At 48.2% G+C, this 24,088-nt stretch overlaps 1 protein-coding gene across 1 annotated transcript in view; it reads left to right on the forward strand.

Annotated features, from left to right (window-relative positions):
• Positions 1–24,088, forward strand: part of ANTXR1 (ANTXR cell adhesion molecule 1) — a 65,998-nt gene that overhangs the window by 22,732 nt on the left and 19,178 nt on the right. The window contains 6 exon segments of the mRNA XM_064400386.1: positions 516–576; positions 2,773–2,871; positions 7,678–7,747; positions 8,225–8,303; positions 10,101–10,196; positions 22,819–22,860. Of these exon segments, the coding sequence (XP_064256456.1) occupies positions 516–576; positions 2,773–2,871; positions 7,678–7,747; positions 8,225–8,303; positions 10,101–10,196; positions 22,819–22,860 (447 nt within the window).

The following is a 24,088-nucleotide window of genomic DNA, read 5'->3' on the forward strand; positions in this document are numbered from 1 at the left end:
TTTCAGAATTATTGCAGAATCCATGGAGGGCACTGATGGTCTCCACAGCCCTGGGAGCACCTGGGGGGCTGCAGATAATGAGAAATAATTTCAGAATTATTGCAGAACCCAGGGTGGGCACTGATGCAGCCCTGGGAGCACCTGGGGGCTGCAGATAATGAGAAATCATTTCAGAATTATTGCAGAATCCATAGAGGGCACTGATGCAGCCCTGTGAGTGCCTGGGGGCTGCAGATAATGAGAAATCATTTCAGAATTATTGCAGAATCCAGGCCACAAAGCCCTGGGACAGGGGACAGCCTGGCACCCCTCACCTTGGCACCCTCACCTTGATTCCCCTCACCTTGGCACAGCTCAAGGAGGGCAGTGCCACCCTCCTGGGGGGTTTAGAGTGGGAAGTCAGGAGCTGCAGTTGTGCCCCCAGTGCAGGCTGCTCTGGTGGGTTAAAGGTTTATTTCCATGGCTGTGTCTCAGTGGAAACAAGGCTGAGGGATTTCACGTTTTGCCTCTTGCAGATTTTGAAGAAATCCTGCATAGAGATCCTGGCAGCAGAGCCCTCCAGCATCTGTGCAGGGGGTAAGTGTGAGCAAGGCCATGTTCTCCCTGTTGCCTAAAATACAATTTTCAGTCCACCCCTGGTCGCTGATTCATTAATTACCAGGGGCTAAATATTTCACTTTTGTTTTGGGGTGAATTTCTTTTTCACCTCAGTTTGCGCTGCCCCACTTCTGCCAAGTGATGTCAAGTGGGATTTTCTTGCAGCAAAGGCCTGAATTCCAAAGTTTTGCAGAAATGTTCTCCTGTCAAACCACTCTGCCTTACTTGGCTGTGGATGCTTGAAGTCGATGCACTTGAAAAGATATTTACATACTTACTCAAGTGATAAACAAGGATGCTTCTAGAACACAGATGGCTTAAAATCATCATTTATAACCATCTTTAACACTTTCTGAGGGCTTTGATCTTCTCACTGCCACTCCTTGAGCCTGAGTGGAGGACAGGGGTAGGAGCAGCTGTGCCCAGAGAGGAAATGCAGAGGGTTTACAAAAGCTCTTTGCATCAGAATTTGGCCAGGGCTTCACAAGAGGAGCAATCCTTGGAAAACCCATCAGTTTTTTGGATGCTCACTTCAGAACCTCCAAGTTTGGGCACACAGTCCTTGCCCTTGGCCTGCAGGGAGTTCAATCCCTTTGGGACTGATGGAAGTGCCACTGGCCACACAAATAATGTGAATTATTGTCCTTCAGATCCGTGTTTGCAGGCACAGCTGAGACACCTCTGCTTTTCACGTTGCTGTGCACGTCCCTGAAGGATGCTGGAAGCTTTTTCCTTTTATTTTCTTGTTTGCAAGGAGGGCTCTGTGTCACCTGAGGCCACTCTTGCACTGCTGGCCTGTCCAAGGTGGATTGCAGCACAGCCATCCCTCTGAAATGACAACTCTGGGGGGTTTGGCCATGCAGGGGCACTGGACTGATATTCCAGCCCCAAGAGGTGCTGCTGATATCTCTGATTTTTGTTCTTTTTGCTTGAACCCCCCAGAGCCTGAGGATTCTGTGATTCCCCTCGGATGTTCAGCAGCCCAGAGCTCTTGTGCCCTTCCCAAAAGCTGTCCCCAGCACACAAAGGGCCTGGAGCAGCTTCCCTGCATGTGCTGGGATGGTTTTCAGCTTGGCTGCAAACCAGTGGGGCCTGGAAGGGAGCCCAGATTCCAGAAATCTGCTTTTCCTGACAAATGCACTGTGCAGGCCCCGGGGGAGCTGAGGGGAGATGGGGGCTGTGAAATGCAAGGGCAGAGAGCTGAACCTGCCCAAAAAGGAGCTTCCTTGGTGCTCCTGGGGGTTTTAAATGCGGGTTTAAATCCTGGGGGTTTAAAATCCTGTCCCTGATGCTCTGGGGTTATTCCAAATTTGTGTTCAGGTCCCATTCCCCAGGCAGGCTGCAGTGGGGATGAGCCCAGTGCCTCTCCCAGAGTTCTGCTTCCTTTGCAGCCCCCTGGGAAAGGAGCACTTAAACTTCTCCAAATTATCTCTCACTAGAAGGTTTTTTTGCCTTTCTTCACCCAAATTTGCTGCCATTGAAAAGGGCTCAGTGTCCTGGAAGCTTTGTGCTCCCACTGCAGCCAAGTGTGTCTGTGCTCAATTCTTCCCTGCTGCCAGAAATCCAAGCTGAAATTGGGCATGTCAGGAAAATGAATCCACAAACACCAGAGATTTATGTCCAAAAAGGAGACAGAGGAGTCCTGTAACTTTATTCCAATAAAGGGAGAGGCCATGGGGCATCCCCCTGGGGTGTCTCGGATTTTTGGAGGACTCAGCCTCCTTTTTATCCCAATTTCCCTTCTCTCTTTCCCCGTTTCTGAGGTAGTTGAGAGGTTCAGACTTCCCAGAACACCTGATACCAGAGATTTCCCTCTAATGTACAGCCCTCCCTTTTAATTTTTCATTCTTACAGAATTTGGGGGTTTTCCTTCATTGTTTCTTTCACCTTTAATGCCCAATTTCATTTATCTTTTTGTAAAAACAAATCTCTTTTTCCATTCACCAGTCAGTGGAACCCTTCCCATTGCTCCTCTCATCTCTCAGTGCTGGTTTTATCACCAAACTTTATTTGTTTTACAGACAAACCCCTCACTCCTCTCAGGCAGCGAGAGAGCAGAATCCCATTCCCAGCATGTTTCAAATGGTGAAACAGCCAGTTTCATCAGCTGTAAACCCCACAATGCCCCTTGCCTGGCTGCTGTGCATCCCAAATAACCCGCTGCTCTTTTGGCAGAGTCCTTCCAGGTGGTGGTGAGGGGGAATGGCTTTCGCCACGCCCGCAACGTGGACCGGGTGCTGTGCAGCTTCAGGATCAACGACACGCTCACCCTCAGTAAGGAGCACTCAGACTGCCCCTGCCTTCCCTCTGCTGCCCTCCTGCCTTCCCCCCGTCCTGTGGACCCTCAAACTCCTTGGCTGGGAGGGCAGAGGCTGTGGGATGAGATTTGGATGTGCAGGGGGCAGGAGGGATTCTTTTGTGAAAGGGAGATGGCTCAGAGCATCCCTGGCTGGGCTGGGAGCAGGAATCAGTGTGGTTCTCTCATTATCTGAAATTTGGGGTGCTCAGAGAATCCCTGGCTGGGCTGGGAGCAGGGACCAAGTGTGGTTCTATCCCCACCTGAAATTTGGGGTGCTCAGAGCATCCCTGGCTGGGCTGGGAACAGGGACCAGGTGTGGTTCTATCCCCACCTGAAATTTGGGGTGATCAGAGCATCCCTGGCTGGGCTGGGAGCAGGGACCAAGTGTGGTTCTATCCCCACCTGAAATTTGAGCATCCCTGGCTGGGCTAGGAGCAGGAATCAGTGTGGTTCTCTCATTATCTGAAATTTGGGGTGCTCAGAGCATCCCTGGCTGGGCTGGAGCAGGGACCAGGTGTGGTTCTCTCATTATCTGAAATTTGGGGTGCTCAGAGCATCCTCAGAGCTGTGATCAGGTTTGGTTCTATCCCCACCTGAAATTTGGGGTGCTCAGAGCATCCCTGGCTGGGCTGGGAGCCGGGACCAAGTGTGGTTCTCTCATTATCTGAAATTTGGGGTGCTCAGAGCATCCCTGGCTGGGCTGAGAACAGGGGATCAGGTTTGTTTCTCTCCCCAGCTGTGTTTTGGGGTGCTCAGAGCATCCCCCAGTGCCTGGCTCAGGTGCTCACAGTTTGGTTCTCTCTCCAGCTGTGTTTTGGGGTGCTCAGAGCATCCCCCAGTGCCTGGCTCAGGTGCTCACAGTTTGGTTCTGTCCCCAGCTGTGTTTTGGGGTGCTCAGTGCCCTGCTCCTGCAGCTCTGCTGAGCAGGGGATCCCCAGCCTGGGATTTGTTCAGAAAATGCCTGATTGCTTTGGAGGCAGTCCTGGCCCTGCTCAGTGTAAAATAAATGCATTTTTTTGCTCTGGAAAGTGCAGGTCTCAAGGCTCAGTGTGTTTTGAGCATCTGGGTAACTTGTTCCTTGGAGCAGGGGGAGTTTGCTGAGGCAAGGCTGGAAATAAAATAGAAATAAATGTAGAAGTGGATATGTAAAGAATTTCTCCTTGCTCTTACAGCAGTGCATCTCAGGGACAGTTGTGATAGATAATTTTTCCTTTCATTTGGTAGTTTCTTGGTAGGTGGGGCAGAGAATTGGGGAGGTGTTTTGGCTCATCTGAGGTGACACAACTCAAACCCTCTCCCTGAGAGAACTGAAGCAGGATTTTATGGAAACCTCATGGAGGTTGGAAAGCTCAGCTGTCTTTGTTTGCCTCAGACCTCTGCGCCTCTGATTGCATCAGGGAGGGAGGTATTTTTAAAGATAACACTAAGCCAACAGTTCCTGAAACCTTAAATTATCCCAGAAGAGATGCAGTGAGCAGGGCTAGGACGTGCTGAGGTTAAAGGCATGAGCTAATGGGGTTTTATTGGGATTATTGGCAGGGAAAAGGGGCAGGTGAAGAGAGCAGCGACTCATAATGTTCAGAGCTGTGGGATAAAAAAAAAAAAGGGGGAACATCTGTAGAAAGCATGAGGGATATTTGGCTGAGCAGAGCTGCATGTTCAGCAGCAGGCTGTCCTTGCCAGCAGCAGGAGCTGCAGGCTTGGGTTCAGCCTGCACAGGGTTAAAAGTGATTCTCCAGTGCAGGGATTCAGGCTGCTGTGTGTGCTGAAATGTCTGAGTGTGCCCACACCTGCAGGAGCCAGCCCAGCCAGCCCTGGGCAGAGAGGCTGGGCTCTGTGCTGGGATGGAAGCACAGCAGGGCTGGGCTGGAGCTGCTGCACTCCCTGGGTGCTGCCCCAAGCCCATCCTTGGCACAGAGAGGCCTGGCTGTGCTCTGTCCAGGCTTCAGGGCAGCATCCAGCCCTGGGGAGTGTGGGGCTGCATCCCCAGCCAATGGCTCCTAAAGGCTGGCTCCTGATTTAAAGCCTGGCAGATCTTTCCTTTTCCCCATCTTCCCTTTCTGCTGGCAGCACAGCTTTGCCTGTGATGCCCTCTGTGCTCTCCTGCAGCCCTGCCACTCTCTGCACAGGAATCTTTGTTTGCAGTTCCACTCTCTGATTTCCCTGCTGATCAGACCACTGTAACCCTCCAGTGAATCTTTCTAACTCCTTTCCTTTCCTTCCTTTCCTTTCCTTTCCTTTCCTTTCCTTTCCTTTCCTTTCCTTTCCTTTCCTTTCCTTTCCTTTCCTTTCCTTTCCTTTCCTTTCCTTTCCTTTCCTTTCCTTTCCTTTCCTTTCCTTTCCTTTCCTTTCCTTTCCTTTCCTTTCCTTTCCTTTCCTTTCCTTTCCTTTCCTTTCCTTTCCTTTCCTTTCCTTTCCTTTCCTTTCCTTTCCTTTCCTTTCCTTTCCTTTCCTTTCCTTCTTCCCCTTCCCTTTTGTTTGTTTTTGTTGTTATTTTTTGGGGGTTTTTGTTTGGGGTTTTTTTTAGGCTTGCTCTTAAAGCATCCTGCATACATTGGGACCTTTTTTATTATTATGCTTAGGAAATATTCCAAGTCCTTGCTTGCCAGAAGGTTCCACCCTGCTAATGGCAGAAGAAACTATTCCCTCTTGCTGGGAATGATGGGTTTTCCAGGCTGCACTGAGCTGCTCAGGTGCAGGAACACTGGGGATAGAATTGCAGGAGCCTGAGCAGTGTCAGGTACCTGCTTGGAAGGGCACCCACAGGGCCCAGATGTGTTTTTTGTGGGAGGATTGACCCTCCTGTGCTCCTGCACACTGCTCAGGCCCCAGGAATGGCCAGTCTGGGTCATCTGGGGGGTTTATCCTGCAAACCCCTCTCTGGGGTGCAGGAATCTGTCCTGCAGCAGAGCAGGAGATGGGAAGTGTTGTTTTGTTTGCTTTCCCTGGGTGAGTTTTCAGGCAGGAGTCAGCTGGGCCAGAGTTATGCAAACCAAATGGATGCTCCTTTGTTCAGAGCACAGCTCGTTTTTGTGGTGAAACACAAAACATTCTCCAAACAAAACTGATCTGGCCAGCCTGGAGCTCACCCAGAGCTGATAAACCTTCTAGAGAGGCTTGGACTGATGGCAGTGGGCAGGGAGAGAAAGAGAAACAAAAACCTGAGGAGAGCTGAGTAAAAGGCCTTGCAGGATGAAGCAGCTTTTGTTTTGTGGATGCTGGCACGGAGCAGCCTTTGGCCTCCTCTCCTCAGCCAAGAGAAAACAAGACACTGATCTTCATTTTCTTGGCATGTGTGCGCTGAGACAACGTGATAAATTCATGGGGGTTCATGATATGCTCATAAATCAGGGTGAGGACAGCCCAGAGGGAGCAGATGTGCCAGCACAGCACAGGCACACAGCTGGAAGAGGGGCTGGGCAGCTCCTGGGGTGCCCCAGAGTGTGGTGGGGCAGAGCCTGGCCCCAGTCTGCAGAGGAGGAAAGCACTCAGTGCTCCTGCTCCTCAGGCCTCCTGGGAGCTTCTCTCATCACTTTTGAAATCTGTAATTCAGGGTGGAAGGTGTAGCTGAGGTCCAGATGTTTCTGCCTTAAAATGCTAAATTTTCCATAATGCACAGATATCCTAAATTCTGTAATGTAGAGATATCCTAATGTACAGTTATCCTAATGTACAGATATCCTAATGTACAGATATCCTAAATTCTGTAATGTACAGTTATCCTAATGCACAGATATCCTAACTTCTGTAATGTACAGATATCCTAAATTCTGTAATGTAGAGATATCCTAATGTACAGTTATCCTAATGTACAGATATCCTAATGCACAGATATCCTAAATTCTGTAATGTACAGTTATCCTAATGCACAGATATCCTAAATTCTGTCATGTACAGTTATCCTAATGTACAGATATCCTAATGTACAGTTATCCTAATGTACAGATATCCTAACGTACAGATATCCTAAATTCTGTAATGTACAGATATCCTAATGTACAGTTATCCTAATGCACAGATATCCTAAATTCTGTAATGTACAGTTATCCTAATGTACAGATATCCTAACTTCTGTAATGTAGAGATATCCTAATGTACAGATATCCTAAATTCTGTAATGTACAGGTATCCTAATGCACAGATATCCTAAATTCTGTAATGTACAGTTATCCTAATGTACAGATATCCTAATGTACAGATATCCTAACTTCTGTAATGTAGAGATATCCTAATGTACAGATATCCTAAATTCTGTAATGTACAGGTATCCTAATGTACAGATATCCTAAATTCTGTCATGTATAGATATCCTAACTTCTGTAATGTACAGACATCCTAATGTTCAGATATCTTAAATTCTGTAATGTTCAGATATCCTAAATTCTGTAATGTACAGATATCCTAATGTACAGATATCCTAAATTCTGTAATGTACAGATATCCTAATGAACCTATATCCTAACCTGGATATCTCTGTTGCAACTGCACCTGTCCCCCTGCCCAGAGTGTCCCTGTACCCCTGCCCAGAGTGTCCCTGTCCCCCTGCCCAGAGTGTCCCTGTACCCCTGCCCAGAGTGGCCCTGTCCCCCTGCCCAGAGTGTCCCTGTCCTCTGACCTTCCAGAGAGCTCCACACCTTCAGCCCTGCTGTGGCTCACACACGAGGCATCTCCTCATCCCCCATCCCATTTAGGCACCAATGGCAAGGAAAACCCTGGTTTAAACTTGCTCTTTGAGGCCTGTGTGAGTGATTTGGCACTAACCCCATCTTTCCCCTCTCCAGATGAGAAGCCTTTCGTGGTGGAGGACACCTACCTGCTGTGCCCAGCACCTGTGCTCAGGGAAGTTGGCATGTACGTTTCTGTGCCCAATATTCACCCTGCCTCGGGGAGATGGGGCTGGATCTCTTCCCTAAGTTCTCTTTTTCCCTTTGGATCCCATTTGGGATATCTGCCATCCTCTCATGTTCAGTGCCAGCTGAACACTCTGCCCATAGGGAGATGGGGCTGGGTCTCCTCCCTGAGTTCTGATTTTCTCTTTGGTTTTCTCTTTTTTCTCTCCAAGCTGCCATCCTCTCATGTTCAGTGCCAGTTGAGCACTCTGCCCACAGGGAGATGGGGCTGGGTCTCCTCCCTGAGTTCTTTCTTTCTCTTTGGTTTTCTGTTTTCTCTTTCCTCTCCAAGCTGCCATCCTCTCGTGCTCGGTGCCAGCTGTGCTCTGGAGCACAGGGAGCAGTGGGAATTATCTGTACAAGAGGATTTCTGAGCACCCAGGGCATCAGACAGAGGGCTGGCCATGAGCTGCCCTGACTTGTTTCTGGTTTTTTCCAGGGAAGCAGCCCTTCAAGTCAGCATGAACGATGGGCTGAGCTTCATCTCCAGCTCTGTCATCATCTCCAGCACGCACTGTGTAAGTTGTGGCTCCTGAAATGCTTCTGGGGGTGCTGGGATTTGACTCCAGGTGTGTGTCCCAGCAGCAGCAGGGCTGCCAGGCTGGCTCTGAAGGACGTGTGCCCCCCTCAAAGGGGAGTTTGAACATGTGGCAATGTGACATTTTGGGTGTGCCACAACGTGGCCAAGCCTTCAGTGAACACCTCAGGCTCCAGATCTGTGCCTGGGGAAGGCTGAGCTGGAGCAGAGTTACAGAATAAAGCAGGGATTTATTAAAAGCATCTCCTCAATGGATCCACCTTGGGCAGCACAAGAGCCCAGCCAGGGCTACCCCAAGATGAACCAAAATGGTCCCAAAATGCGTGACCTGTCACAAGGTCTGTCACTTTTATAAGTTCTGTTCCATTTGCATATTGGAGTTAATTATCTAATTATAGCTTTAGGTTATTATGAAGTCCCATCCTGCTCATTTTTCTCTCCTCAGCCCATGTTGTTTGTGCTCTTGGGCAAAGATCAGGTTGTCTTGGTCCAAGTTCTCCTGAAATTCCACCTGCACCAGCAGAGGGTTTGGAAAACGCTCTCAGAGCTGCTTGTTCTTCCATTACTCTGCATCCTGGAATGGTGGCAGGTCCTCAGGCCCTTGGGCTGCAGGGATTCAAGCAGGCACACATTGCTCACTCACCAGGTCAGCCTGTCCCTGGCCTGTCCCCAGTCTGGCACCGTGGCCCTGACGTTGGGTGGGGTTTGGATGCCTGGCTCCTGCAGCAGGGACATCTCAGAGAGGTTTAGGTCAGGTCTGGGAGCAGCAGGGAGGCTGGCACAGCTCAGGGAGGCTGGCACATCTGCTGTGGGTTAAAGCTGAGCACCAGGAGTGCTGCAAATTCGGGGCTGAGCTGGGCTGGGCAGCATTTGCAGTGCTGGTCAGCACTGGAGAATTGCAGAAAATGGGTTTGACCTGGGAGAAGTGTCCCAGCCCGAGAGGAGGGGACCTTGTGGAGTTAATGATGGGGAAACTCCCTGTGTGTCCTTGTGCTGGATGCTCAGAGCTCTTGGAAAGCTCCTGGCAGAGCTGCTCTGAGTCAGCACAGCTGAGAGGAGCAGCAGGACCTGGGTCACGGGCCCTGGAGATCTCTGAGTTTGGAGTCAGCTCTCACACCAACATCTGGCACGTTTGGGCTGCAGCAGGGAAGAGCTGCAGGGAAATTGCTCAGACTGCAGTGAATCCTTGCCAGGATTGTGGCTGCCCCATCCCAAGGCCAGGCTGGACAGGGTTTGGAGCAGCCTGGGACACTGGCAGGTGACCCTGCCATGGCACTGGGTGGGCTTTGAGGTCCCTCCAACCCCAACCCACTCCACGATTCCATGACTGTGTTGTGAGCTCTTCAAATCTTTACTTCAAGCCCTCACCTCAATGTTCTGGGGGATGTTACATGATTTTAACCTGAGTTAAGTGATGAAAGTGCAGGGGTCAGAACAAAATGCGTGATGTGAACGATGCCAAACCTGTGAGGGCAAGGAGAGGTGCCAGCCCCTGTGCAGGGAGGTGCTGGGGAGGGCAGGTGCCACCTTCCCTGTGTGAGGAGAGGGGAGGGCTGCACCTGCTCTGACAATTACATGGGTATAATAATAATAATAATAATAATAATAATAATAATAATAATAATAATAATAATAATAATAATGTGGCAGCAAATAGAGAGGGGCCTTGGGGACACATCTGGGGGCAGGATGTGTGAGGACAGCTGTGTGTCAGGGGTGTCACAGGTGTCACAGGTGTCAGGGGTGTCACAGGCTGTGCTCTCTGTGTTCTCTCCAGTCCGACGGGACCATCCTGGCCATCGCCTTGCTGATCCTCTTCCTCCTGCTGGCCTTGGCTCTGCTCTGGTGGTTCTGGCCCCTGTGCTGCACCGTGGTAAGTGACACAAATCACCAGCACAAGCAGCATCTGAGGAAGAAATGAGGGGGAGGAGGCAGAGTTTTCCACAGGGCTGATCCCAGAGTTTCTGCCATGGGCTCCTGTTTCATCTGCCCAGCCATGGATTAGACCCATGTTGCCAACACCCAGACCTTCTCAGGAGCCTTTCAGCCTTGTGTTCTGGTCACAAAATGGAAATAGTTTCAAGAAATTAATTCCTTGCCATGCCTGGTGTGGATTTTGCACCATGTTGTAGCAAACCTGCAGTGCAGGGGAGGGAGCTTTGCAGCCCCACACTGCAGCAGCCACTCTGTGCTGAGATGTGTTATCCAGAACGAGGATGGAAATCTTGCAGGAAAAATCTCAGTTGTCTGTTTCTGTTCCTGGCTGAAAATGGGGATAAAACGCTTCTCCTCACACTAGTTTGGCACCTCTGTCCCAGGATGAAAACCAGAATGGAAAAAATATTTATTTGGACTTTCAGAACAATTAAAAAAAAAAAAAAGGTTCTAAAATTGGCCAGAGGATTAGCAGCGTGGTAGGTTGCTCAGAGTTATTTGTCTAAACTAGATGGCACATTCCCAAGAGAGCTGGGCCAGCTTTTTGTTGGCACATCTGCATGGAAGCCAGAGGAGATGTGCCCTGTGCAGACTGGGATCTGGAGCACAGAGGGAAAATGCTCTCAGTGATGCTGCTGGTTTAAGGTTCTGTGAAGCAGAAAGATGGAGCTGGTGAGAAAAAGGCATAAATAAGAGCAGCAGGGCATGGAGGGGATGTGGAGCTGTCATTGTGAGGGCACCTGGCTCTGCTGCAGTGGAATCATGTGAGGACAGTGCTCATGTAACAGCCCTGAGTGTGAAAAATAGTCCTGATAAGCAAGGTGGGTGCAGCAGAGAGAGGGAATCTCTGGTCCACATGAAACTTTAAAAGCTTAATATTTTCCAGATTTAAATTCTCCTCTTAAACTCTTTGCTGCAGATAAAAGCTTTTCCTCACTCTCCTCCTTTACCTCCCACGTTCCCTCCTAGCAAGGTCTGCAAGTGGGGACTATCTCACTGACATTTTTCCAATGTAGTCAAACACTTCCCTGTGGCTGTTGGAAAGATTTCATTCCAAGAGGCTGTAGGAAATCTCTTCCACCTCTCTGGGAGGGCATGCAGTGTGTTTGGCAGGGGGACAGCAGCCAGGATGCCTCCCTGTGCACGCTCACCCCAAAATGCTGTGAAATCAAAGATAAACCATGGAGGAGTGCCCAGCCTGTCAGGGATGGGGACAGGGAGCCCAGCAGAGCTCTGGCTGGGCTGGAAGTGGCACGGGGAGGAATGCAGTGCTGTCAGAAGTGAATTGAGGGCAGAGGAACTGCTTTGCACAACAGCCCAGAGCTCCAACCTCGAATAACCAAACCGCAGACCCGGAGACATCGCCGTGGATTCCAGCCCAGGGACGTCTCTGAGATAATTGGGGATGTGTCAGGGGAAAAAAGGGAAAAAAAACACAACAAACTCTTCTCTTACCAAGTATAAATCTGTTTCTGAGCGACAAGCACATTTCTAAACCCTGAAATTCCTCTTGGCGTGCTTTTTAATTGAATAGGAGTCATTACTATCCAGCAGTTCTTCAGGAAAGACACTGAGCCAGCTTCATCCCTGGAGTAAATGGACTGGAGTCAACAGACTCACTCTGGAGGTTTATCTGGAGCCCAGTATCTCCTTGGCACTCATCCATGAAGGAATGCTGTTTCCAAATGCATCCAAGTTTATTGGTCCCAGAAGGATTCTGGGGTGAAGTCTGGAATTCACCACTCAGTTTACAGTAGAGGCAATTGTTGCTTAGTAGATCAGAACAATAATAACTCTTTGCTGTGCCTGATGTACCAGCACGGGCAGAATTCCCCTGGATACCTGTGCAGGATGTTACAAAAGCATGGGAGGCAGGAGGAACCTCTCCAAAGGTTGTAGGAGGTTCATTGAATAACAGAAAACAAAGGAACAATTCTGCTGGGCTGAACTCCCCAGCACCGTGCTCATAACAAGAAGGATGGCAAGAAGGAAGCCAGTACACAGACACCTCCAACGGGGTCACCCCGCCTTTCCTGAGCTGAGCAGGTCTGCCAGGCAGCAGATCCCAGCAGATCCCAGCAGATCCCAGCAGATCCCAGCTCCTGGCTGCTCCCAGGCACTGCTTGCCCTCCCATCCCTCCTCTTTCCTGAGCCCAGTGCAGACATCCACAGCAGGAACCGTGTGTGCAGGAGGCTGTTCAGCTGCCCAGGGCTGGAATTGTCCCGGGCAGGAGGCCAGCATGAGCCTCAGGTTTAATGGTGATATAAATCAAATAGCTTTTCATGTAAGCCAAGGAGATAATAAACCTCCAAAACTGGCTTAAGGAGACACGTTGGGAATGGAGCTGCTTCGAGTGTTTGGATGTACAGTGAAGGAAGAATTAGTGTAATAGCTGGAAGGCTTGGCTGTGCTGGGATGGTTTCCCTTCACTGGGATGGTCTCCCCTTGCTGGGATGGTCTCCCTTCACTGGGATGGTCTCCCTTCACTGGGATGGTTTCCCTTCACTGGGATGATCTCCCCTTCACTGGGATGGTCTCCCCTTGCTGGGATGGTCTCCCCTTCACTGGGATGATCTCCCCTTCACTGGGATGGTCTCCCCTTGCTGGGATGGTCTCCCCTTCACTGGGATGGTTTCCCTTCACTGGGATGGTCTCCCTTCACTGGGATGGTCTCCCTTCATTGGGATGGCCTCCCCTTCACTGGGATGGTCTCCCCTTGCTGGGATGGTCTCCCCTTCACTGGGATGATCTCCCCTTCACTGGGATGGTCTCCCCTTGCTGGGATGGCCTCCCCTTCACTGGGATGATCTCCCTTCACTGGGATGGTCTCCCCTTGCTGGGGTGGTCTCCCTTCACTGGGATGGTCTCCCTTCATTGGGATGGTCTCCCCTTGCTGGGGTGGTCTCCCTTCACTGGGATGCTGCTCCTCCATCACACTCCTCCATGCCTGAGCCTTTTCCTCCCCTGTGCAGCCATCCAGGGTGGCCCGAGGGGCTGGGCTGGGTTATTTGCCCACAAAATCTGCCCCACCTCGCTCATTTTCATCCTACAGCGATTTTAGATGCAGGGGTGTGGCCGGCAGATAAATGAGGTGTTGGTATTTGAGCATCTAGCAGCAGTTTTTAACTTTAAAGCTGTTTTCTGGAAGTAAGCTTGGAAGAACCCAGCAATCTGTTTGGCTCTCTGTACTGCAGCTGACCAGAAGTTTTGGAAACAAAAAGCTGGATGGAGAAAATACAGAAAATATAGATTGAAACCACATGGCTAAACTGGTGGAAGAGAAGGGGAGGAAATGCATAGGCTCTGCAGAGCTATAAAATGGCAGGGTCCCTGCTGGCTGGCTGGATGGATGGATGGATATTCCTTGCAAAGATCCCTGGATTCTGGTTCCCACCCTCTCCCACGAGCACAGCTCCTCTCGGTTGTGCTGCTCTGGGGAGAAGGGAGCACAGCATCACTCAGGCAGAAAATTCCCCAGGAGCCAGTGAGGGAGGGCAAGGGCTCCTGTGCACAGCTCCAGGTGGTTCTCCTCTGCCCAGAAAAGTGATTTCATGTCTATAAAATTTCATTTCTATAAAATTTCATTTCTGTCTCTAAGGAGAAGATTGTGTTTTATTGCAGCTGAAGAAATTGGGGCAGGCCCCTGCTTGTGTTAGCTTTGAAGTGTAGAGCAGATCTCCAAGGAGAAGACACAGAAGATATGACAGAAATAAAAAGGAAATGTTCCTTTACCCAACTCATACCTCAAATATGAAGCAGTCACAGGACTGAGAGGTCAAAACTATAAATATGTAAGGGGAGAAAAATAGGAAATTAGTCAGATGGATCATGGTTAATGCTATTAAAAATCCTTGTTTATTAAGACAGCAAGAATATATGTTCGGTGTTTTCCAGAAGAATGAAGGTAATTAAGGACAAAAATAATCTGCCCAGTTAACAGCATGCTTTCAAACTCCAGTCCTAATTAGAGGCAAAGTCGTTTATTTCTTATTTTGCACTGTTTGCTTCGTTTTAAATGATGATCTGTCCCATCCTAAAGCAGATATGCTCCTCTGACAAGAAACATATTGCCCCAATTTATCATCTGAAACTGCAGGGATAGTCTCTGTGGGATTGCTGGACACAGAGCTGGTGGAGATTTCTGGGCTCCCAGGGCGGAAAACATCCCAGACACATTCCTGGAATATGCAAAATTTGGACTCAGCCTGTGCTTTCTTGTGACTGAATGGCTACAGAAATTTCAGGGCAACAGAAAATTCATCCTTCCCAATGTTTTTAACCTTCCTGGAGGTGGCTAATGGCATTCCTCTGCTCTGCCACTGGGTTATCCATCAGAAACAGCTGCTTCTCCATGGATCTGGAGTTCAGCTAGCAGGGACCTGTCCTTCACCTTGAGCTCAGGTGTTCCTCACCTAAAGAGCAAACCCAGGGCTGAACCTGGAACAGAGACTCGACAAAATGGACAAAATAAGTATTTCTTGCAAGGCCTTAAAAGGACACAACGTGGGCAGCACAAGGGCCTGGCTACACCCAGGTTGAACCCAAGATGGATCCTGGTCATGAGATTTTCCACTTTTAGAAGTTTTGGTTCATCTACACCTTGGGTTCAGTTGTCCAGTTACAGCTGCAGGTGATGAAGTCTCAGCCTCCTGGCTCACCCCTTTGTCTTTGCCGTTGTTTGTGCTTTTTGGGCAAGGTTGTCTTTGATTCTCCAGCTGTGAGGGGACTGTTTTGTGAAGAGAACATACCAACGCCTAACGTGAAGTTTCAGAGTAACACACCAGGCAACAGAGAATATGAGAAGTACAAAAGCTAAAACTAAAAGCCTCAAACTATTGTGTTCTCCTTCTCCCCAACACAGGGATGGCTTGGGCCCACCCAAGCACTGATGGACAAACAGCGCGGCCTTGCCAAGCCAAGCCTAACCAGGCCGGGCTGGGCCTGGCGCGCTCCCAGCTGCTCCTCCAGCAGCCCCTGGGGCTCATCTGGCCCAGGACGAGGTGGCCATGTGGGCTGTGTCCTCACAGGGTCCCTGTGACGGCCTTTTTCAGTCTTTTGGGTTGGTTTTGGTTGTGCCGAGCGAGCCTGGGGCCTGTGGGCCTGCTGGGCCCAGTGCTGTGGGATGGCGCCAGGTGCCATTGGCTTCACTGCCTTCCGTGTCCCAAAATGAGGGTCTCAGAGCCCCAGAATGAGGGTCCCACTGTCCCAAAATGAGGATCTCAGTGCCCCAAAACGAGGGTCTCACTGTCCCAAAATGAGGGTCTCAGTGCCCCAAAATGAGGGTCTCACTGTCCCAAAATGAGGGTCTCAGTGCCCCAAAATGAGGGTCTCAGTGCCCCAAAATGAGGATCTCACTGTCCCAAAATGAGGGTCTCAGTGCCCCAAAATGAGGCTCTCAGTGCCCCAAAACGAGGGTCTCAGTGTGAGCCCCAAAATGGGGATCTCGATGCCCCAAAATGAAGGTTTCAGTGTGCCAAAATGAGGGACTCAGAGCCCCAAAATGAGGGTCTCACTGTCCCAAAATGAGGGTCTCGGTGCCCCAAAACAAGGATCTCAGTGCCCCAAAACGAGGGTCTCACTGTCCCAAAACAAGGGTCTCAGTGCCCCAAAACGAGAATCTCAGTATGAGCCCCAAAATGGGGATCTCGGTGCCCCAAAATGAAGGTTTCAGTGTCCCAAAATGAGGGACTCAGAGCCCCAAAATGAGGGACTCAGAGCCCCAGAGTAAGGATTTCATGCACACAGAGCTGTAGCTGTAAGAATCCAAAGGGGAGAAGGAAAAGCTTTGTGCTGTTTGAAGGCATGGGCAGCTAGACAAAAATTAGATTTTTTTTTTTTTTTTTTTTAAGGCTTGAACTTTAGCGAGTCAGAAATGAGAAAATTTTTTTTGTATGACTTGAACTTTGAAAGGTCGTTCGGGCTCAAAGGCACATGAGACTGAACTCCCCCATCTCCATCCTTGTCCAAATTAACCAATCCCTGCTGCCAATTTAGGGGCAGCTCAGTTGCTCTTAGAAGTGCAAAGCGCTCAAAAATGGGAGGAATGTCCTTTTTTTCCCCCTTTTGGCCTGGGATAGAAAACACTTGATCTGTTTACAGAAGTCACTCAGTTTGTGTGTACGTGTGTGCCTATGGGAAGGAATGCAAATGTATGGAAAACAGCCATCTCCTCACTTTCCAAGTGTGTAATCTGCACTGATACTGGCTGAGAAGTTGGGCTTGGATGCTTGGCTGGACCAAAATTGGATGATTTATTCTGATTCATTCCAATGTCAATGAGAGGAACTCCACTGGAGCCCAGGGGATGCTGCAGGAGGGAGCCAGGAGGTGCAGCAGGTACATTTTGGATCAGATATCTGAATTTTCTCAGTGTCTGATGGGTTTGTGCTCAGGGATTTGGAGCCTGTTGGCAAATGCCACCCTTCAAACGGACCGAAATTAATCCAGAAATGTCTCCTGGGTCTTTTGGTGCGTTGAACACTCTGTTTTATTTAGTATTTGTCAAGGGACACAGAGGGGATGGTGCTGTCTCCATTTTACACCTCTGATGATGCTGACATCCAGAATTTCCTTTCCTGCCCTGCAGGCAGCTTTTCATCCACTTTGCACAGAATCCCAGAGTTCTTCAGGTTGTAAAAGACCCCTGAGGTCACCAAGCCCAGCCTGGGGCTGATCCCCACAGGGCACCGAGTGCCACATCCAGGATGGGGACTGCAAACCTCCCTGGGCACATATCCTCAGCTATTTTTCATCATTTTGGGTCATTTTCTGAGTTTTCATCGTTTTTGGTCACTGTCACAGTTTTTATCACTTTGGGTCATTGTCACAGTTTTCATTGGTTTTGGATCATTGTCACAGTTTTCATTGGTTTTGGTCGTTTTTATAGCGTTCATAATTTTTGGTCATTGTCATAGCTCTCATAATTTTTGGTCATTTTCATAGTAAAATTTGGTAATTTTATCATTTTTGGTCATTTTCACAGCTTTCACTGGTTTTGGTAATTTTCATAGCTTTCATCATTTTTGGTCATTGTCATAGTTCTCATAATTTTTGGTCATTTTCATCGCTTTATCATTGTTGGTCATTTGCACAGCTTTCATTGGTTTTGGTCATTTTCATAGCTTTCATAATTTTTTATCATTTTCACAGTTTTCACCGTTTTTGCTCATTGCCACAGTTTTTATAATTTTTGCTCACTGTCACAGTGTCACTGTGGCCAGGAGCAGGTGGTGGCAGAGCCTGCTCCAGCCCTGTCTCCTCCCCAGCCCGAGGCACATGCTCCTCATTAATGGAGCTTTGCATGACTCGGGCTCTGCAGAGCAAAATAAAAACAGTGAGCTCATCACAGGAGGAAAAACACGAGTGAGAGGAATTGCTGTAAATATTTATATCTTCAGGGCCTTTAAAGTGATTGAGATTTTCCCTTTCTGCATTTAAACGGCCAAGCTGTTGCTGGCTGGGACTGTATTTTTATTTTTATTTTTATTTTTATTTCTGGTTTTATTTCGAGTTTTATTTCTAGTTTTATTTCTATTTCTATTCCCGTTTTATCTTTTCTTTTTCTATTTTATTTTTAATTTTTATTTTTATTTTTATTTATTTTTTTGGTTTTATATTTTTAATTTTTGTTTTTATATTTTTATTTTTTTATTTTTTAAGTTTTATTTCTATTTCTATTCCTATTTTGTCTTTTATTTTTCTTTTTTTTATTTTTTTAATTTTTTAATTTTTTTGGGGGGGGGTTGTTTTTATATTTTTATTTTTTGGTTTTTTTTTTTTTTTAGTTTTATTTCTATTTCTATTCCTATTTTCTATTTTATTTTTCTATTTTTTTTTGTTTTTATTTTTATTTTAGGGTGCTTTTGAAGCCCACACACGTGTCCCCCAAGCCAGGGCAGCTCTGCCCTGAGAGCCAGCTCAGGACACTCCGTGTCACCTCCCCTGGGGCTCAGACAGCCCCATCGTGGGGGTGGCACTGCCCTGGCAGGCCAGGGTGAGGGGTGCCAGGGTGAGGGGTGCCAGGGTGAGGGGTGCAGGGTGAGGGGTGCAGGGTGAGGGGCACCAGGGTGAGGGGCGCAGGGTGAGGGGTGCAGGGTGAGGGGCACCAGGGTGAGGGGTGCAGGGTGAGGGGTGCCAGGGTGAGGGGTGCAGGGTGAGGGGTGCAGGGTGAGAGGTGCAGGGTGAGGGGTGCCAGGGTGAGGAGTACCAGGGTGAGGGGTGCAGGGTGAGGGGTGCCAGGGTGAGAGGTGCAGGGTGAGAGGTGCAGGGTGAGGTGTGCAGGGTGAGCGGTGCCAGGGTGAGGGGTGCAGGGTGAGGAGCAGCAGGGTGAGGGGTGCAGGGTGAGGGGTGCAGGGTGAGGGGCGCCAGGGTGAGGGGTGCAGGGTGAGGGGTGCAGGGTGAGGGGTGCAGGGTGAGGGGTGCCAGGGTGAGGAGCAGCAGGGTGAGGGGTGCAGGGTGAGGGGTGCAGGGTGAGGGGCGCCAGGGTGAGGGGTGCCAGGATGAGGGGTGCAAGGTGAGGGGTGCAGGGTGAGGGGTGCAGGGTGAGGAGCAGCAGGGTGAGGGGTGCAGGGTGAGGGGTGCAGGGTGAGGGGTGCAGGGTGAGGGGCGCCAGGGTGAGGGGTGCCAGGGTGAGGGGTGCAGGGTGAGGGGTGCAGGGTGAGGGGTGCAGGGTGAGGAGCAGCAGGGTGAGGGGTGCCAGGGTGAGGGCAGCAGGGTGAGGGGTGCAGGGTGAGGGGTGCAGGGTGAGGGGTGCAGGGTGAGGGCAGCAGGGTGAGGGGTGCCAGGGTGAGGGGTGCAGGGTGAGGGGTGCCAGGGTGAGGGGTGCAGGGTGAGGAGCAGCAGGGTGAGGGGTGCCAGGGTGAGGGCAGCAGGGTGAGGGGTGCAGGGTGAGGGGTGCAGGGTGAGGGGTGCCAGGGTGAGGGGTGCAGGGTGAGGGGTGCCAGGGTGAGGGGTGCAGGGTGAGGGGCACCAGGGTGAGGGGTGCAGGGTGAGGGGTGCCAGGGTGAGGGGTGCAGGGTGAGGGGTGCCAGGGTGAGGGCAGCAGGGTGAGGGGTGCCAGGGTGAGGGGCGCCAGGGTGAGGGGTGCAGGGTGAGGAGCACCAGGGTGAGGGGTGCCAGGGTGAGGGGTGCCGGGTGAGGGGTGCAGGGTGAGGGGTGCAGGGTGAGGGGTGCCACGGTGAGGGCAGCAGGGTGAGGGGTGCCAGGGTGAGGGGCGCCAGGGTGAGGGGTGCAGGGTGAGGGGTGCAGGGTGAGGGGTGCCACGGTGAGGGCAGCAGGGTGAGGGGTGCCAGGGTGAGGGGCGCCAGGGTGAGGGGTGCAGGGTGAGTGGTGCAGGGTGAGGGGTGCCACGGTGAGGGCAGCAGGGTGAGGGGTGCCAGGGTGAGGGGTGCAGGGTGAGGGGTGCCAGGGTGAGGGGTGCAGGGTGAGTGGTGCAGGGTGAGGGGTGCCACGGTGAGGGCAGCAGGGTGAGGGGTGCCAGGGTGAGGGGTGCCAGGGTGAGGGGTGCCAGGGTGAGGGGTGCAGGGTGAGTGGTACAGGGTGAGGGGTGCAGGGTGAGGGGTGCCAGGGTGAGTGGTGCAGGGTGAGGGGTGCAGGGTGAGAGGTGCAGGGTGAGGGGTGCAGGGTGAGGGGTGCCACGGTGAGGGCAGCAGGGTGAGGGGTGCCAGGGTGAGGGGTGCCAGGGTGAGGGGTGCCAGGGTGAGGGGTGCAGGGTGAGTGGTGCAGGGTGAGGGGTGCAGGGTGAGGGGTGCAGGGTGAGGGGTGCAGGGTGAGGGGTGCCAGGGTGAGGGGTGCAGGGTGAGGGGTGCAGGGTGAGGGGTGCAGGGTGAGGGGTGCCACGGTGAGGGCAGCAGGGTGAGGGGTGCAGGGTGAGGGCAGCAGGACGTGCCTGGTGTCGCTGCCCTCCCCTTGGAGCCCTCTCCGGCGCTCCTGGATGCCCTGCTGGCAGCCAAGGCCTGCCAAGGCCTGCGTGCAAAGTTTCTGCATGAAATCACGGCCTCACACCCACAGCAGCTGGAAGGGTTTGTAGGGAGAATGTCCTGGAGCAGGCTGCAGCCTCACCCTGCTGGCTTTACTAGCAACTCAGGGAGCCATGTATCTGTGTGTGTATTCATATTTATATTATATTTATGTTTATGTTTATGTTTATGTTTATGTTTATGTTTATGTTTATTTATATTTATGTATATTTATATTTATATTTTTATTTTTATTTTGTATTTATGTTTATGTTTATGTTTATGTTTATATTATTTATATTTATATTTATATTTATATTTATATTTATATTTATATTTATATTTATGTTTATGTTTATGTTTATTTATATTTATGTTTATGTTTATTTATATTTATATTTATGTTTATGTTTATGTTTATGTTTATGTTTATGTTTATGTTTATGTTTATGTTTATATTTATGTATATATTTTTATTTATATTTTTATTTTTATTTTTATTTTTATTTTTATTTTTATTTTTTATTTATATTTATGTTTATGTTTATATTTATATTTATGTATATATTTTTATTTTTATTTTTATTTTTATTTTTATTTTTATTTTTATTTTTTATTTATATTTATGTTTATGTTTATGTTTATGTTATTTATATTTTTATTTTTATTTTTATTTATATTTATATTTATGTTTATGTTTATGTTTATTTATGTTTATGTATATTTATATTTATATTTATATTTATATTTATGTTTATGTTTATGTTTATATTTATATTTATGTATATTTTTATTTTTATTTTTATTTTTATTTTTATTTTTATTTTTTATTTATATTTATGTTTATGTTTATGTTTATATTATTTATATTTTATTTATATTTATATTTATATTTATATTTATATTTTTTCTATTTTTATATTTATATTTATAGATATTTTTATATATTTATATTTACATTTTTATTTTTATTTTTATTTTTTATATATATTTATATTTACATTTACATTTATATATTTTATTTTATTTTATTTTATTTTATTTTATTTTATTTTATTTTATTTTATTTTACTTTATTTTATTTTTATACATTTGTATTTTTTAGTTTATGGCAGTGAGCTGTATTAGCCTGACGATGTGAAGAGCATTATGAGGTGGCAGAGCCTCCTGGAATGGGAAAGGAGGAATGCTCTGGGGGCCAGGCTGGGGGTTATCGCTGCTTGGCAACTTCCCCAGGGCAGCTTTGCTTCCTTTCTCCGGCTTGGCTCAGCCCGGCAATGACCTGGGCAGGGTGTGGACAGGGGGCAGGAGAGGGAGCTGCTCATTTCCTGTGCCTGCCCACTGAGGCACCAACAGAGGCAGCCCTGACTGCGGCAGCCGCTGGGGCCGGAGGCTCGGGGGTAGCAGGTTTGGGATTTTCTGTGGCCTCACACGGGCACAGGCCACCCCGTGAGCAGAGGGAGTGTGGGGCTGGCTTTGGGACACTCCTGCTCCCCTGTCGTGGATTTTCTGAGACCCCAAGGAAGTCGAGGAAATTATGAAACTGACTCCATGTTCTTAGAAGGCTAATTTATTATTATATTCTATTAAATATTATATTATATTATATTATATTATATTATATTATATTATATTATATTATATTATATTATATTATATTATATTATATTATATTATATTATATCATATCATATTATATTATATCATATCATATCATATCATATTATATCGTATTATATCATTATATCATATTGTATTATTTTATATTATATTATATTACATTATATTACATTATATTATATTATATTATATTATATTATATTATATTATCATATTATATCATTATATCATATTATTACATTATATTACATTATATTATATTATATTATATTATATCATATCATATCATATCATATCATATCATATCATATCATATCATTATATCATATTATTATATTATTTTTATTACATTATATTATATTATATTATAGCATTATATCATATTATTACATTATATTATATTATATTATATTATATTATATTATATTATATTATATTATATTATATTATATTATATTATATTATATTATATTATATTATATTATATTATATTATATTATATTATATTATATTATATTATAGAATGCTGTACCACAACTATACTAAAGAATGCAGAAAGGATACAGACAGAAAGCTAGAAGATACTAAAAAAAACTCATGACTCTTTCCACAGCCTCAACACAGCTTGGCTGTAATTGGCCAATAAGTAAAAACACTTCCCATGAAACCAAAGAAATAATCACCTGTGGGTAAACAATCTCCAACCACATTCCAAGGCAGCAAAACACAGGAGAGGCAAATGAGATAATTATTGTTTTCTTTTTCCTCTGAGGCTTCTCATCTTCCCAGGAGAGAAATCCTGGCGAAGGGATTTTCCCAGGAAATGTGACAGTGACACCCCAGAGTGACAGAGGCACCCCTGACACCCGGGGTTCTGACAGAGGGGTGCCAGCAGCACATCCTCTTGTTTCCTCCTGTGGATGTGGGTGGTGCTGCAGAACACAGCATGAATTTATGGTTCTCTCTCTCTTTGATCCTTGCAGATCATCAAGGAGCCTCCCCCACCTCCTGCAGAGGACAGCGAGGTGAGTGACCCTGCCCCCTGCTCTGTGTTGAGGACAATGTTTCGTTCAGAAAAAAGTGATTCAACCACCTCAGAAAAGCTGATTCAACCACCCCAGAAAAGCTGATTAAATCCGTGGGTTCACAGGTAGGAAAGGACAGCTCAGACAATCCCTCCTCCCTCGGCCAGAGCAGTCAGGCTGTGATTCACACAGGGACAGCCCTTAAGCCTGGGTTTAACTCTGAGTTAGTGGAGCCTAAAGCTGTGCTTAGCTGCCTTCCTGGAAGGGCATGTCATGATTTTGGTGGTTTGGGATCTAGAACCACCCCTGGCAGGAGTGCTGAGCCCTTGGAGCTGTGGGAAAGGGGCCTTGCACTGTGTGAGGCACACTGAGATTTAAAACCCCAGCAAAATCCTCTGGACACCAGCAGAGCTGCACAAGCCAGGGAGATTTTAATGGAGAGTACTCAGAAAATGCTAAATCAACATTGAAGCTTCCATCTTACAGGTTTTAGATGAGCCTTGCCACAAAGGGTTAAAGCTGTGCCACCATTCTGAGCTGACTTTTCCTCCTCCTGTGTGTGTGTGCTCCTGTTTGAGCACACAGTGAGTGCCTGCCCTGCTGCCAGGGCTTTCCCTGTGGCATTTCCTGGGCTCTGTGCAGGGCACTCCGATGCCAAGGGCACTTTTTCCATTTTCTGCACTGGGCTTTGGATCAGTTCCCTTAACCAGGCAGCAGAATGAGCCTCAGCTCTGTGTCAGGGCGATCTGCTGGGCTAGCTTGCCCTGTTTTCTGCTTCTGGAGACAAATCCAGGGTGTTTTTCAGCTGGCAGGTGGAAAAGCTGGTGAGATGGGGCTCTGCTCTAAGCCTGGCCCAGGGAGAGGGGCTGAGCCAAGGCCAGGAGAGCTCAGGGCTCTGCAAGGAGCAGGCTCCAGCCTTGCTTCTCCCTGAAGCAAACTCCAAATTAAACCATTCCCAGAGGCAGGGGGGCTCACTTTGGGACCCTCTCTCTGCTGGCTCATCTCCCTGAGCAGACTTTTGTCTGGGCTGGGTGAAAACCCACCAGCTTTGTCAGCTCCTGTCCTCTGAATGAAAAAGGAAAATATGAACCTCAGATTGCACGTGCTTGGTTCTGCATCACACATGCCTCCGAGCCAAGGGATTCAATTGCTGAAATTAATTAAAAGACATCACTCTGGAATGCTGGCTCCCTGGCCAAGAGCTGGAGGGGGAAATTGCATCCCCTAA

Source organism: Passer domesticus, chromosome 28 (genome assembly GCF_036417665.1).
Source record: "Passer domesticus isolate bPasDom1 chromosome 28, bPasDom1.hap1, whole genome shotgun sequence".
In the NCBI taxonomy this organism is placed as follows: Eukaryota; Metazoa; Chordata; class Aves; order Passeriformes; family Passeridae; genus Passer; species Passer domesticus.